The 15,078-nt window shown below is 35.8% G+C and overlaps 3 protein-coding genes across 3 annotated transcripts; 1 reads left to right on the forward strand and 2 right to left on the reverse strand.

Annotated features, from left to right (window-relative positions):
• The first annotated feature begins 297 nt into the window (after nt 1-297).
• Nucleotides 298-1,337, forward strand: LOC116171959. Its single transcript, XM_031489022.1, has 3 exons — nt 298-691; nt 794-977; nt 1,033-1,337. Exons 1-3 carry the CDS (start codon nt 444-446, stop codon nt 1,219-1,221), a joined length of 621 nt encoding a protein of 206 aa, XP_031344882.1. The 5' UTR covers nt 298-443; the 3' UTR covers nt 1,222-1,337.
• Nucleotides 1,338-2,206: 869 nt separating this feature from the next.
• Nucleotides 2,207-3,318, reverse strand: LOC116170426 (26S proteasome regulatory subunit 4-like). The gene is made up of 3 exons (XM_031486813.1): nt 3,177-3,318; nt 2,427-3,060; nt 2,207-2,379 (listed from the first exon to the last, which is right to left on the reverse strand). Exons 1-3 carry the CDS (start codon nt 3,177-3,179, stop codon nt 2,222-2,224), a joined length of 795 nt encoding a protein of 264 aa, XP_031342673.1. The 5' UTR covers nt 3,180-3,318; the 3' UTR covers nt 2,207-2,221.
• A 993-nt stretch (nt 3,319-4,311) lies between these two features.
• On the reverse strand, nt 4,312-13,894 carry LOC116170425 (microtubule-associated protein futsch-like). Its single transcript, XM_031486812.1, has 3 exons — nt 13,721-13,894; nt 13,383-13,646; nt 4,312-8,303 (listed from the first exon to the last, which is right to left on the reverse strand). The coding sequence occupies exons 2-3, from the start codon at nt 13,639-13,641 to the stop codon at nt 4,363-4,365; spliced, it is 4,200 nt and encodes a 1,399-aa protein (XP_031342672.1). The 5' UTR covers nt 13,642-13,646; nt 13,721-13,894; the 3' UTR covers nt 4,312-4,362.
• Between the last annotated feature and the right edge of the window lie 1,184 nt (nt 13,895-15,078).

Here is a 15,078-nt window from a genome sequence, read left to right on the forward strand (position 1 = left end):
TGATTTTATAGGTGAGAATGTGTTACACTCCGTTCTTTACACAGTAATCTTCAACGACTTGATGGCATAGAAATATCTGCTACCTCTTTGTCCCGCAGTTTGAAGAAACTGAAATTCACGTGGCGGAGATGCACCGTTTCTATAGATTATTTTTAATGGAACAGCCCTATGTAGCTCAAAGAAGACTACAATTTTTGAGGGACTTTAAACACAACGAAACTTCACTCTTTCCATTACGACCTGTGGTTTTAGACGAAACCTGGATATACAGTAAAGGGTCTTTTAGAAGAAGCTGGCAAGATGGTACTCTCAAAACAGTTAGAAAAAAAAGTAGTGAAGGGGTCCGGTATATAATACTCCATGCAGGATCAGAAGATGGATTTGTACCACACGCAAGTCTAATTTTTAAATCTGGTAGCAAGTCCGGAGACTATCATGACTCCATGAATTGCCTTAACTTTGAGAAGTGGTTTGAACAACAATTGCTCCCGAACTTGGAGGAACCTTCTCTTATAATTATGGACAACGCTTCTTACCATTCAGGATTGGTAGAAAAAAGTCCAAATCAATGCTGGACAAAAATGTCACTTATAGAGTGGCTAACATCACGAGACATTACATTTGCACCAACAATGATGAAAGATCAGATCTGGGAAGTAGTGAAAAATCATATACCACCAAAACTATTTAGGTAGGCACCGCTGATAATTAAATGTTTGGTTGCAGTTAGGTAGACCTTTGGATAGGAAGCAGATTGTTATGGTTTTTTTTCACTCCACGTTGATTTTTACAGATTGGACGAACTGGCATTACAACATGGTCATCGTGTTTTGAGACTTCCTCCATATCACTGCGAGTATAATCCAATCGAAATGGTATGGTCAGAATGCAAACGGCATTACGATGCAAGGATCGGTTCAATTCAGCCTGTCACACACAGTGCCGTTTTGTCTTTATGGAATGAGGCACTGCACAAAGTAACCTCTTTATATGCTGTTTTGTGAAACAGTACTTAATAACTTTAATGTTTAGGTTACACCGGAAAAATGGAAAAGATATTTTGATCATACAAGAGGCATTATAAACCAGGCCTGGGAACGGGAACAACATATTGATACATCAGACATCTTACCGGTGATTATCAACTTGGACGAATCTGATAGTGACGAAGATTATTATGATGATTACATTCATGAGGCAGAAGAGAATGAGCGTGTTTAAGAATATTATTTTTGGGCCGTTTATACATATATACCTACTTGTGATGTAGTGTCGTTTTTTCTTTTGTACATACGATTTGAATATGAACATTTGAGAGTTTTTTCAGGAATAAATATCTTCACTACCTGTTTTCTCTCACAATTGCGTTTTTTTTTAATAAATCGGATCAGAAGATATTCAAGATCCTTATGCGAATATCTCGAGTGGTGCAAAAGAACAGAAACTGTATGTATGCGTTGTTATTTCAATGAGCCTGTGGTATAATGCCTACGCTTTATCTCAAATTTGTAAGATATATAAATGCGAAAGGCTTACCGATAAACCATGGCAAAAAAAAAAATGGCTAGTTAAGGGTCATTAAAATTCGCGCACCTTAACGCGTATCCTTCACATTGGTAGCATACTTAATTTCACATCAACATTAGGTAAACAAAATATTTATTTACGAACTGCCTAAACAAACTTTAAGTTACAAATGTTCCTATGCGTTTTCTGTAACCATCATACACTTCATCTCAAAGAGTTTCTGATGCTCTGGCAGTATCCATTTCGACTGTCGTCGGTGCAAAGAATCGGTTACATGAGGTGATTACAAACGGTGGAAAAAGTTTAATCTCGAGTTTAATTCATACCAACGGAGTTCCTCTACATAAAATACATGACCATTTAGCCATTATAAAACCTGGGGACAGGAAAAAACCTATCAGGACCAGATGCCTTACAAGTGATTGTCAACTTGGACGGTCTGATAATAATGAACGATAGTGACACCTTAATAAATAAGTTGAAACGTCAATGTGACAATATGTAAACCAACTACTAATTTACGACCTGCCTTAATTTTGCTATGACGTCAGATAGTGTGACGAAAGGTTCAGCACCCTTGAAACAAAGTATATCAACAGGATGGTATCTGCATTCCAATTGACTGATAATCCTTAACAAATGATAGTTTTGACATGCATACCACACAACTCATGATTCCTCACTGTTCTATTTTTTACACTACGGTTATACTAACCAAATATTTCTGAATTAATTCTGATCCCACCACTCGCAAAAATGTAGCAGAAGTTTGATTAGCTACCGCTTTTGCCAGTAAAGTTTTACCCGTTCCTGGAGCACCATACAAAATTACACCTTTTGGTGGTTTAATACCTGTAAATAACAATATAGACAAGTCGCAGACAATACATTAAACTTACCCATTTCTTCGTAGTATTCTGGATGAGTTAGCGGTAATTCGACAGATTCCTTAATTTCTTGAATTTGCGAATCCAACCCGCCAATATCAGCATAAGTTTCTTGCGGCGCCTTCTCCAATTTCATTACTGTGACCATTGGATCGGTATCATCTCCCAAGACTCCAACGACGGCGTGGACCTTATGATTTAAAAGTACAGAGCAACCTGGTTCTAATTGATCTTTATCTACGAACGATAAAATGCTAACGTAGTGTTCACTTCCTACGGATGTAGAGACAATAGCATGATTATCGTCAATAATCTCTTCCAGGGTTCCGACCGACATTGGTGTGCCTCTAAGATCGTCAACCTTAGACCTTTCTTCTTCATTTTTCTCTTCTTGAGGCTTTAAATGCTCTTGATTCCTTATGAATTCCTCCTCCATTAATAGGTAATCTTTAATTCGTTCAAGTTTTAATAATTTTAGCCTGCATCGAGTGTGAGGAGTGACTGCTGGCAGTTTTAATGCAGTATCCGGACCTTTGGTTTTGCGCTTCTTTTTACCTACTCGTGTCGGAATTGGGGGTTCATATTTCTTCTTTTTGTCCTTCTCTTCTTTCTTTTCTCCACTACCCGGACCAGAATGGTTTTGTCCCTAGCAGGAAGAAAAGAAATAACCTCATTTCAAATTCATAGGCATAATATTGGTACAGATAAATATTAATATGAACAATCATAGTAAATAATTTAAATTATTCAAAAATAGCTTACCATTTTTATTACTTTATTTGTTTAATTGAAAATTTTTATTTTCAAAAAGTACACTGTCATGAACAGACAAAATTTATTTCAATTGTACCAACCATATTACCATAAATAAACCACGATGCCAACTCTTTGACTCAAATTTTTTAGTGGTATTGCTCGTTACCAGTGGCGCAACAAACGTCAGGAATCATGTTTAATGCCACAGTTCAAATAAATTTGGAAATCTTGCATCAACACAAAAAGACATTCAATTCTAACTACACTCTACCATTATAGAGAATCAAACACGCTTTAAACCTCTAATCAACAGAGATTTAAGTATCATCAGAGGAACCCTTTCGCCTTTGAAAATGGAAATATCATGGAGTCATGACTGTTTTTGTCCAAATGCAAAGCATTTAAAACCACATTTTATATCATAGGAATTGCAAGAAATGAATTCTTTGACTAAATTCTTCTTTTTCCAAAATTGTGACCAAAAATGCAACTAAATAAATTTAATCCCCATCCGAGGAACAAAATTTCAAAAGGCCATGTATGATTTCCTACTCGATTTTAATTTTAAATTTCTTGGGGCATTTAGCGAAATGTGGTACTAAACTAATTAAAAGTTAGTATCGATATTGATAAATCAATATGAAGGTGAAATTCATAATGTTATAAAATTACTTCTTAATAAACCCCCAGTTGAAAAGTTGTTCACTTTATCGTTATACATTGTAAAGTACTTGTACAGACAAAACACTAAAAATTGTGTAAGCATATTACATGTATACATTTCAACGTCAATAAACATTTTTGGAACATTGTTCACCAATTTTTAAATTTGATACAGGTATAACAATGACAGTTTGCTTAGAAAAACAAAATACTATGGTGCACAGGAAAATTGTATGCAACTTAAGATCTATACATTTGCATTTGTAAAGCAAAAGCAATAGCAATTAAAATTTTGGAACAAATCTGTTATCATTGCGTACTTATACAAACTTGTGAGGTTATTCTATCAAAATTTACAAGCACTGTAGCAGTATTTATTTAAAAAAAAACTTGCGGTTACAAAGGGTAGAATCTTAAGATAATTTAATGAATACCATTGAAATCTTTATAACATGATCAATAAGAAAACGATAAATTACAATAATAATGCGACTGAAACAATAAGTCTTATAGTAGGCAAGTAAAAAAATTACACCTTCCGTTTTTCCTTAGATTTTAATAATTCTTTTGTTTCCATTCGCCTGACCCTTTTGGAATCGAACGTCGACCGACCTTTAAAATCCTTCGGGTGATGTTCGGGTAATTTTTTACTAGTTGTTGGCTTCGCGGTCACATTTAACACATCTAAATCCCAGGAGTCTTGTGGATTATTAGAACTAGGAAGCAATTTTGGTTTACGATAAACTGTGGTAGATTTCACTTTCTTTACTTCTAATATTTGTAAGGCCTGTTTAACGTTAGCGGGTAAATATTCAATTTTCCAGCTACCTTCGCTCGATGAAACCTTTTCTGGTATACACTCAACCGAGATGACAGGTGGATTCTTTTTACTTTTGCTCTTGGATTTCAAACCTTCAGTCTTTTCTAATTTACTGTACTTACCATGTAACTGTTCATCTAGATCATCCGACATTTCAGAATCACTTGCAGGTTTAGGCTTGGATTTTTTCCCATCTTTACTTTTAGGCCTTTTTTGACTTTGACTCGGTGCTTCAAGTTCTAAGGTATTCTTACTGTTGGATTTCTTCTTTTTAGTTATTTTCGTATCTTCTTTTACTATGGATTCCGCTAACTTTGTCCGTTTGGATTTTTTGGTTCTAATGTCATCACTTTCGTTTTCTGCAGACGTTGATGGTTCTGCAAAGACGTTCTCAGATTCAGAGATCAGCTCTCTCTTTTTATTTTTTTTGCGACCTTTTTGAGAGACAATATTGTCCTCTTTTCCGGACAATTCAAAAGTATGGTTTAGGTTTGTGCCAAGTGAGGATGCAATATTCTCGTCGTTTTTCACATCTGTACTTGACTTTTTCTTTCCAGATTTCTTTTTGAGCTTCGTTTCTACGATTTGCATTGACTGAATATCACTATGTACAGTATTAGTAGAATCAGAAAGGTTTCGTTGCTTTTTGGGAGTAATCTTTGTCTCCTTAGCAGACTGGTTCTCTTCAGTTACTATAAACGCTTCACACAGGCTTACCTTCTTCCTGGGAGAGAGAGTTGTACCGCCATCGGTTTCAACATTCAAAGATTGTTTCTTTTTTTTAGGACTCCTTTTTGGTTCTGGAATAACTATATCCTCAAGTATATTAATACGTTCTTCTTCTGGCCTAATTTGAGGTATACCCAACTTTTTAGGTGACGATTCTGTAAAGCTGTTCCTTTGTTTATTAGGGAGACTCACATCCCACACATTCGCCTGTTCATCACTATTGATTTTTGTTTTCTTTGAGGGAGACCGAAGGGTTTCATTTTGGGTCTCAACCACAAATGGATCATTGCTTCTCCTTTTGTTCGATAACCGCCCACTGTCCTTTGAAAGTCTTTTTTTGGCCTGATAAAATTCTACTCCACTGTCAGAAAGTACCCGCTTTCTCCCCACCGTTTCATCATCATTTTCTCGTGGAGGTGAAGTACCTATATAATCCAAGGAAAGATTGAGAGAAACATTCCCAGATGATACTTCATGAGGCTGATTAACAGTGGAGCAAAAGGCTTCAACTACCTTCAAAATACGATCACTAACACTTCCATCTGCTATTTCCGCCACAGTCACATTCTCTTTTATATTAATTGACGATTTCCTGCGTCTTTTAGTTTCTGTAAGGGATACATTTTCATGTAAAATGCTGTTGTTGGGGGTGTTTAGCGTTTGATCAGATTGTATATTTGTAGTTTCACTTATTTTCTGAACGACTGATTTTTCCGGCGTAACAGGATCTTTTTTGTGCTCCTTAATGTGTTCTAAACTTTCCAAATTGTCTTCCTTATTTATTAAATTGGCCGTACAAATTTCCTCTTCAAGTCTATTAGTTTGTAGTGTCTCGTCACATTCTGGCGAATCTCTAATCGATATGGCTACAGGTGGAGATAGGCCACAGTACGGTCTTGTCGACATATTCTCCATGTCGGAATCCTCTTTGGCTTTATTTGCTTCGGTCTCACTATCTGCAATATGGATGACCTGTTCTTCTTCATCTTTCTTGCATTCTTCATCTGAACTATCTGGTATCTGTACTATTCGTTTTTTTAATTTACCAGTCTTTTTAGGTTTCTCTTGGCCCAAGTCATATTCTTCACCAGACAGCAATTCAAGCTCTTCTTCATCATCATCAATGAAAGAGTCCACTTCGTAGCTCTCTTCGCTGTCTATTTCAGATGCAGTGCTGCCAACAGATTCGCCTATATCGATAATATCGTTGCTCCCTTCAGATGGGGTGTCTTCTTCGCCTTCCTCTGCCATGTCATCAATATAGTGTGTCACAGATTCTGCGTCACTACTGCTATCAATCTCTAATGCTTCAGTAAGAGTGGAAATTTTTTCTTTTAGTGCAGGATCTAAATCCAAATCGATAGTGGAATTGAAGGTTTTATTAAGCTTTTCGTCTGTATTAGACCGATTTTCCACTACATTCTTCACACAAATGTCTTTACTAGCAGCTATATCTTCGCATACTGTTTCACGATTGTTTTCAACTGGTGAGCTTGCAATGTCAATACTATCCTTAATGCTTGAACGTGAAGGCAAAGCCGTATCTTCGGATACTTTCTCTTGGTCGTTTTTGTCTGGTGAGCTTGTAATGTCAACACTATCTTTCATGCCGGAATGTGAAAGTAACCGTGGACTTCTTCGCAGAGGAGTTATAGTACTTGCTACTAGGACAGGACTTGGTGCATTAGGAGTGTCCAATTTTGTCTTATGGGAAGGAGAGTCCAATTTTTTCTCTAAAGAAGTTCGTTTTGGAGAATCTTTTTGTGAACTTTCCACAATATTTTCACTGAGATCTTCTTCATCAACTAATGCATGTTTACTTGAAGATGACGATAGAGATTTTTCGTGTGGGATCGCTTTTGACATGGTTTTGGATTTAGGAGTGCCTGGCACATCTGGTGGAAGATCTGTGCTGCTATCTTTAAGAGATTTCAGTGTTGACTCCTTTGAAGTGTTTAGTACAGCTTCATCCGAAAGAGTCGATACTTTCTCCACTGTTGAACTTGATGGATCCTTTTCAGGTTTGCGATGCATTTCCTCTTCCTTTTCAGCTTGAGTGAATTCTTGTATATCCATACTTTCCCTTACTGTGGTTTTGGAAGGTGTTGCAGTAACATCTACATCCATAGGTTCATCAAAAGAACTTTCAACTATCGACTGTTCAGTGTTTACCATTTCCGCTTGTTTATCTTCAAAACTGTTCAATAGTCGTTTCTCTGCGTCCTCAACATTTTCTTTTTCAAGCGGATCACCAATCTCTGCGGTGGTATCCATGCCCGAATGTGATTTACGTTTAGGAACTTTAGCACCCGTAGATTGTTCTGTTGAATGTGACACAGTTTCTTTTTCACCTGAAGAATCGGTATTGTGAAGCTCATCTTCAGATTTTTCACATAAATCTGTAACAACTCCTTTTCCCTCTGATGAGCTGATATCATGAAGCAAAATAACTAGTTTTTTTTCTTCAGCCAAGGCACTCTTTTCTGTGCCAGAAACAACTGATGCTTCAGAATCTCCAATGGCATTTCCTTTTTTTTCTTCCAAATGCACACCACCATTAACTTTAGTGTGCCTACTAACCTCATCTGGAACGTTTTCAGTAATCGTTTGCAGTAGTACAGCTTTTTTCTTTTTAAAAGGTAAATCTTCATCTCTCGTTTCTTCTGTTGAAATGCTAGTTCTCGGTGATTTGGTTTCGACCTCTTTAATAGATTCCAGCGTAACAGGTTCAATTAAGGCGGACGTTCTTCTTCTGCCTCTGACCTCTTTCTGAGGGGTACTGCTTTTTAGTACATTTTCCATTTCTGTTATAGGCGAGCAACTCATTGAGCGACCTGAAGTACGCCTACCGATTTTAGGAGGAATAGGCGAGGACCGGGCCATCGTCTCCAATTCTTCCTCGATTAAACTTGAAGTAGATCCTGAAAAGTGATGAACTATTAGAACTAATACGCAACAAAATAATGAACATGCCACAGAATTTGTAGATTCTTATAGGATTTGGAATATTTCAAATCTGATTTTAAAATTATGAAGTCACACAACATTTAGGTTTTTGCAAATAACGCATTAAAAGAATTTTACAACTTAAAAATGAAGGGGGTTTAAAAGTGAAAATTAGCTGAATCAATGAAGAGACAGGAAAAATTTTGACATGGTCTCATTGCCAAGATTTCAAACCCTTTGACAAACATTACACAGGTATTAGTACTAAATGTACAATTCTTGTAAACAAACCCAGAAGTAAAATCATAATCAGGCAAGGTGAATCAACCCTTCAAACAGTTCAAACTATACATAGGCAACACATATCAGTAGATGCAGAATCTTATTTCTGCACGAAATAGTGTTGCATTTTCAAAATTAGAGAAAATAGTGTCGACACCCTATTTTTTTAACACCTCGTATATAATCAAGTCATGAGATTTAAAGAAAACTGTCTCACCTGTCTATTAAAAAGAATTATATCCTTCAAAATTCTGAATGGCTACTGCCAAGACTCCAAAAAGAATAACAATTGATGAAGGTCTTAAAAAGTGCAAAAATATACACGGTGGTGGTAGTCATAAGATCAAATAACGCCACACTAAAATTACCTCAAAATGTGTAACGTCCTAAAGGCACTTTTACTTGAAATAATCAATACAATGTTTGGCAAAACTGTAAAACCATTTGTGCGACCCTTTTGAGTTCACTGTTTAACAAAATCAACTGATCAGACCCTTAAAACTAAAAAAAAACAAGCTAAAATCTAACAAATTAAGAATATAAACAATTGAATGGTAGAGGGGACAACAACGAACATTTTTTCCAAATAAACTGAAAGTCAAAAATGTATCCTTTAGTATCTACGCCTCCAGAAGTTCCAAAATTTTAGGATCTTCTTTAATTTTTTCTCAGAACTTCATAGATAAGGAAATGGCACTTGCGGCTTTAGCTAAGTTTTTGAGTATCTTTTCTGGTTTTGAAAAATTCCTACCTTGAACTATTTTAATTTTTTTTGGTAAAAAATTCCCAAATTATAATGGCTAATTTTTTTCCGATTTCCTGTTAAGAGGTTCCGGTTTAGTGGTTGTGATATTTCATATAAAGCAGTCTCGGCGAACTACGTACCGCCTTTGGGAAATCCCGTTTTTCATTCGGTACCCCGTTTCCGTGGGAACTTTGGACAGTCACTTTCAGAGTACACCTTAACCCCTCCATAGAAACCTACGTTCTAAATGTCAAGTATTTTCCTCTGTAAAACATAAAATCCTGTTTTTTCCTGTTCCCAAGGGAATTTCAGTGTTTTACTATATCAGAAACTTTCGCGGCCATACGTAATTGACACGTTTGACTGTCTATTATTTCGCCTTTCGCCTGAACTCGACGGTATGAGTTCTTCTAGAGCATAGATATATAAATACAAGAGTCGTATTTGGCGCCATCTATTAATTATATTGCGATTTAAGTTTCTATTTTTTTCTCGTAATTTGTATTTTCTCTCTTATGGTCTGCGATAATGATTCATTAATTATTTTTTAGAATCAATAAAGTATCGAAATTGTTGGTCGCAGTATACAGGGTGTTACATTTTCTTGACGTGGCTACAATTACTTACTTACACATAATTTCCATCAATGGCTATTTTTACAAATATGTAAATCGAAAACTGTGACAGATACGAGAATGGTGCAAGAGATCAGCAAGCCAAACAAAGGAACAGAGAGTTTACAATTCATGCCGAAATTCAATACAGGGTGTTCCAAAAAAAGTTCTGAAAGATAAAATTGTAGCCGATCCAAGAAAATGTCACTCCGTGTATACTGCGACCAACTATTTTGATACTTTATTGTAGATTCTAAAAAATAATTATTAATTGATGTATCAAATTTGAGACAATTATCACAGAAAACGCAAAATACGAGCAAAAAATTGACTTTGCCACCCTGTATAACGAAAACGTCATCCGTTAAATCATGCATATACTGTATTAAATTGCCAAAATGAAAATTTTTGGAGACTATACAAATTTATCCTTATTTTTTTTACTTAAATATTAATAACTTATTAGTACTAAGTATTTTACAAATTAAATTTTGTGTTGCGGGTATGGCTGAAAGTACTGGACCACCATTTCTATTCGAAAACTCTATTGCGCATATGCCCCTTACTTTCCAGCAGCTATGTGTTTGAACCCGCGTAAAGATTAAGTTCAAAATAAAGGACAGAATTTTATTTATGATGAAAATATCAACATAACCTTAAAAGCAAACCAAGCCCGATTAAATAATAACACTTCTAATAAAGAAACAAATTAAATTATGCAAAGCTCTTGGATAAAGCAAAAATCACATTTTGAGCTCCACAATTTTCTACTGTATGGAGTAGAATTTTTTATTACGAATACAATGATGTACGGCACACACAAAAAAGTTGAAAACTGCTGGTTTCAACAGGATGGTACAATGTCTAATCGTGCAAGATTACTTATAGCACAAATTTTCTGGAAAATATATACAATGCACATTTAAATTAACACATTGACAGTAGATATTTCTTGCCCAAATGTTTCAACCGCCCTTTGAGAGTACCCGCTTTTAATACTCAGTTTTGGAGATATTTGCATCTAAAGTTTTGACAATACCAATGGATACGTTTCTTTAGTACATTCCAATTGCTTCTTGTGAGAACCTCCTCTGAGATTTTGCGTGTAAAAGATATACATCTCGAGAACTAATGCATTTCGGGGTAGGGGGACGGCGCTCCCTTACGACATTTGACGGCCATCTGGCACATCTTCAAGGTATTGACCACCTGTAGCAAAAAATTCCAGGCCTTTATAACAAATCCCCTAAAAGTAGTTCAATATAAGTAAGTAGTTTAACAATGCCACCAATTAAAAAAAATTTCAAAATATTCAGACGTCTTGGATAGCTGACATTCGTCCTGGGACACCCTGTACATTTCATTTCCAAAATGCAAGCACTACATCTGAAAGAATTTATACAATTTGGGAACAACAAAGCCAACAACTGACTCTCTGTTGAGCTCTCTGCGGTGAAACCAATACTTGCTCTATGCATATAGGGTTGCCATCCGTCCGGGTTTCCCTGGATTTGTCCTAGTTTAGGGGGCGTCCGGGCGGGGTTTCATTAGTAGTCCGGGTTTTAGGCTACTGAGATATCTATGAGTTTCTGTCAAAACAAGATGAACTTTTAAGGCGCCGATCAGCTTTGGTTACAATTTTTTAAAACACCGAATCGTCATTAAACTTGGAGTTATTGAAAATTGCCTGGTAGGTGCTTTTTTTGCATTCCTGCTCATAATGCCAACGTTGAAAAAATATTTTCACTAGTGGCATATCAGTGGACCAAAGAAAGGAATTTTCCAATACCTACATTGTTTTATTGAATTTAATCCCTAATTTCTGTACATTAACAGGTAATTTTAATCCCTAGAGATTAAAAAAATTTTAATCCCTCATTTTTGTTTTCTTGTAAACAATTCATGGAAACATGGATTTAAATCGATCGGTATTGGAAAAAATAGTATAATCAACACTGGATTAAACTAGTTTTTGTTCCCTTAAAAATATTTAAAAAAATATTAAATTTAAACCATTCTCTCAGGAACAAAAACTCTTTTTAATCCCTTGTTCCTTTATAATATTATTGAATATTGAAACAGTCTAGTCAGTGATCAAAATAAACTAGAATTTCAAAGACTATTTCTTTAGACAATATTTTTTTATAAAATTCAGTTGATATGTCCGGGTTTATAATCCCTAAATCCGGGGTTTTCACGCTTCCTGTCCTAGTTGAGTTTTGAGATGGCAACCCTATATGCATATACTGTCCAAGTTAGGATCTCGGAAACCATACAAGATACGAAGATGGTTCAATTAGGGAAAAGTTGCGCAATTAAACAGTTATTATCATTGTGTAAAGAAACCAGAAAATTTAGATTACTTACGACGATATGCCAGAAAAACCGAAATTGGCCGATTTTGTTTTTATTTTTTCTGTTGTTATTTGTGCCTGCAGACACAGAAAAGTAAAAAAAAAACACTTTCTCATTGTCACTTTTCGAACTCTAAAAGACACCATTGAGAGATTTTCAATACAACGTTTCGCTTCGGAGAAATCATCGACTTTATTTTTTTTAATGGACAGTAGAAAAAGTACACACTGCGTATATAGCATTTTCTACTTGATTTTTTATTATGAATCAGCGATGGGCAGCACATGTTTTGATTACGAAAACAATGAAGTACGACACAAAAAATCAAAAGTTGAAAAATGTTGATTTCAACAGGATGGTGCACCTGTGCACAATGTCCTAATCGTGCGAGAATATCTATCAGACAAATTTACTGGAAAATGGAAAAAATGTTATCACGGATTAGCAAATAAGATGTATACCTACATTTTCAGCGTGTTCTGATTAATGCACATTCAGATTAACGAGTTTAAATATTTTTGAAGAGATTTTTGATTAAATAGCTATTCCAGTCTATCTACAAATTCACATTAATTCTCTAATGAGATGAGAACCCACAAAGAATTGTGTTTATATCATCCCCAGTGCTGGATTACTGTAAACTGTAGTCTGTAAGGGTACTTATAGGCGACCATGAGGAGTGTAGCCTAATTTTGAAATTCGAAAGTCATACACTACATCGTACTGTAATACTAATTTAACTGCCTATAGTTAAAACTTTTCCAATTGATTGTAAAAATGAGTTATACAGTGAAAGGCGAGGTGAAAGGGGAGTTCATTCGGGAAAAGGTTCCTTTGTTTAATTCAGTAGTTACTGGTGATCTAAGAAAAGGTTTAGAATTTAAACTCTTGAACCCAGGAAACTTATTTATTTGATAACTTCAATGGAAACCATTCTTTTAACAACAATTTCCATATGTCACCTATTTGGAAAATTTAAGACCCGTCTTTAATAAGTTTACATTAATTTCGCATTATATTGTGACAACATTCAAAAAGTAATAAGCAAGATTTCTTACCTCTACGCCGAGTTCGTTTTGCAGGCAACTTCTGCTCCTCTTCGTTGGCCAGGGTAAGTGGTGACTTGCTAGCAGCTCTGCTTCGGGTGCTTATAGATCTTTGACTCCCAGTCGAAGATACGCTTAGTTTGTCCACTTCATGATTTTCATCGGTCACTGACGGTCTGCGTACTGCTATTCGAGTCGATCTTCTTACAGGACTAGAAGGTGTACTACTTTCTTCTGCGATTAGTTCTTTTATCGGGGTTCGCCGAGACATTATTTCTGGAAAAACAAATAAAAAAATGTTTAAGAAACTACGTATCGGGTTATCACCGATGGCACGGCATAATTCCTACCTTACAATTTAAAACGATTAACGACTTATACGAAAATTACAATCTAAACTACGGACAACTCGGCCGAAATCTAATTTTTAACGGAAATTTTACACGTGCTTTTGAAGACGGCTGATATTTTGCGAAAAACGAATGAGGAAACGAAATACGGCGGGCAAAATACGAACTGATACGGTCACTAATGGCGACATAACCACAGAATATCATTTATTTTGTAGTGGCTAAGTTACCTGGCAATATCTCTTAACAGTGTTGCTAAATTGCAATTATAGAACTATGGTTAAAAATTCTTGCCTACCGATTAATTTCTGCAATCATTAAGTATGGATTTTATGAATTTGCTACAACTCAGTTAATGGACGTAAGAATGGGAATATCCTTCAGAAGTGAACTATTAATAAATCATACATTTAAAAACCACGTCAATGCGTGGAACAGAGGGATATAGGCAACCAACTCTACACTAATTTGCTTTAAATGATAGTCTGCTATGGAAATAGTAGCTTAATAATTGTTTAATGGCAAATTAAATGGGTAACCTTTGATTAAAGTGTCCACTTCTCTTGAGTCGAGACTAATCCACCTCAACCAATCGACCGTGTCCTTTGGTTAGATCGCCGATTGGACTTTCTGAGGGCTGGCGGCAACATTACAGACTAGCAGAAGGTGGGTCGCTCTTGAATGACCTACTTGATGCGAAGTCATACCTGCATCAACTTCCTGAGTTATATTCAGATGTCCCTTTTTGGGGTTCCGTAGCGAGTGGGGACCTAGGGCGATGAATCTAGTTTTTCCTAAAATCATAGGCATGTTGTCTGCGATATCATGGAATAACTAATGCATTTTTAACATACAGAGGACCCCCTCAAAATCAATTGCAGGTTCCCGAGCCTTAACAATCTAAAGCGAAAAATAAGCGCATTTCCAGTGGTAATCAAGAAGAGAAGAAAAAAGCCAGGATGCCCAACTAGCTCGTATCTTGAGACGTGACCGTTTCCCATTGCACAGTTGTACAGTAGTGTGCACGAGTTTTAATAATCTTTCAATTAAGAAATTATGAGGAAATCCTGCTCCCCTATAATTATATAGTAACCACTATCGCAAATAGATTTTAACTCGAGCTGAATTTTAAAGTTATAGCTAACTTGACAGTGCAAAAAGCCATCGTAACTTAAAAAGCGTTTACAGTAAATCATGAACTGGCGAGAATTTATAATTTTGCAAACCTAGTCATTTACCTACTTGGCTAAATATGTTCAAACAAAAGGCAGGTACCTAGTTTAATAAAATTAAAGTTGGGAAGCCTACCTTTCCCACAACATAATTCCTGTCCTTATGATTTACTTTAAGGACGAAAT

This window comes from Photinus pyralis, unplaced genomic scaffold (genome assembly GCF_008802855.1).
Source record: "Photinus pyralis isolate 1611_PpyrPB1 unplaced genomic scaffold, Ppyr1.3 Ppyr1.4_LG5, whole genome shotgun sequence".
In the NCBI taxonomy this organism is placed as follows: domain Eukaryota; kingdom Metazoa; phylum Arthropoda; class Insecta; order Coleoptera; family Lampyridae; genus Photinus; species Photinus pyralis.

Coding starts and splice junctions, on each gene's coding strand:
- LOC116171959 (XM_031489022.1), top strand. CDS start 444: ATGAATTGCCTTAACTTTGAGAAGTGGTTTGAACAACAATTGCTCCCG. Junction 692..793: donor ATACCACCAAAACTATTTAG/GTAGGCACCGCT, acceptor TGATTTTTACAG/ATTGGACGAACTGGCATTAC. Junction 978..1,032: donor GGAATGAGGCACTGCACAAA/GTAACCTCTTTA, acceptor TTTAATGTTTAG/GTTACACCGGAAAAATGGAA.
- LOC116170426 (XM_031486813.1), bottom strand. Junction 2,380..2,426: donor AGAATACTACGAAGAAATGG/GTAAGTTTAATG, acceptor TGTTATTTACAG/GTATTAAACCACCAAAAGGT.
- LOC116170425 (XM_031486812.1), bottom strand. CDS start 13,641: ATGTCTCGGCGAACCCCGATAAAAGAACTAATCGCAGAAGAAAGTAGT. Junction 8,304..13,382: donor AAAACGAACTCGGCGTAGAG/GTAAGAAATCTT, acceptor ATCACTTTTCAG/GATCTACTTCAAGTTTAATC.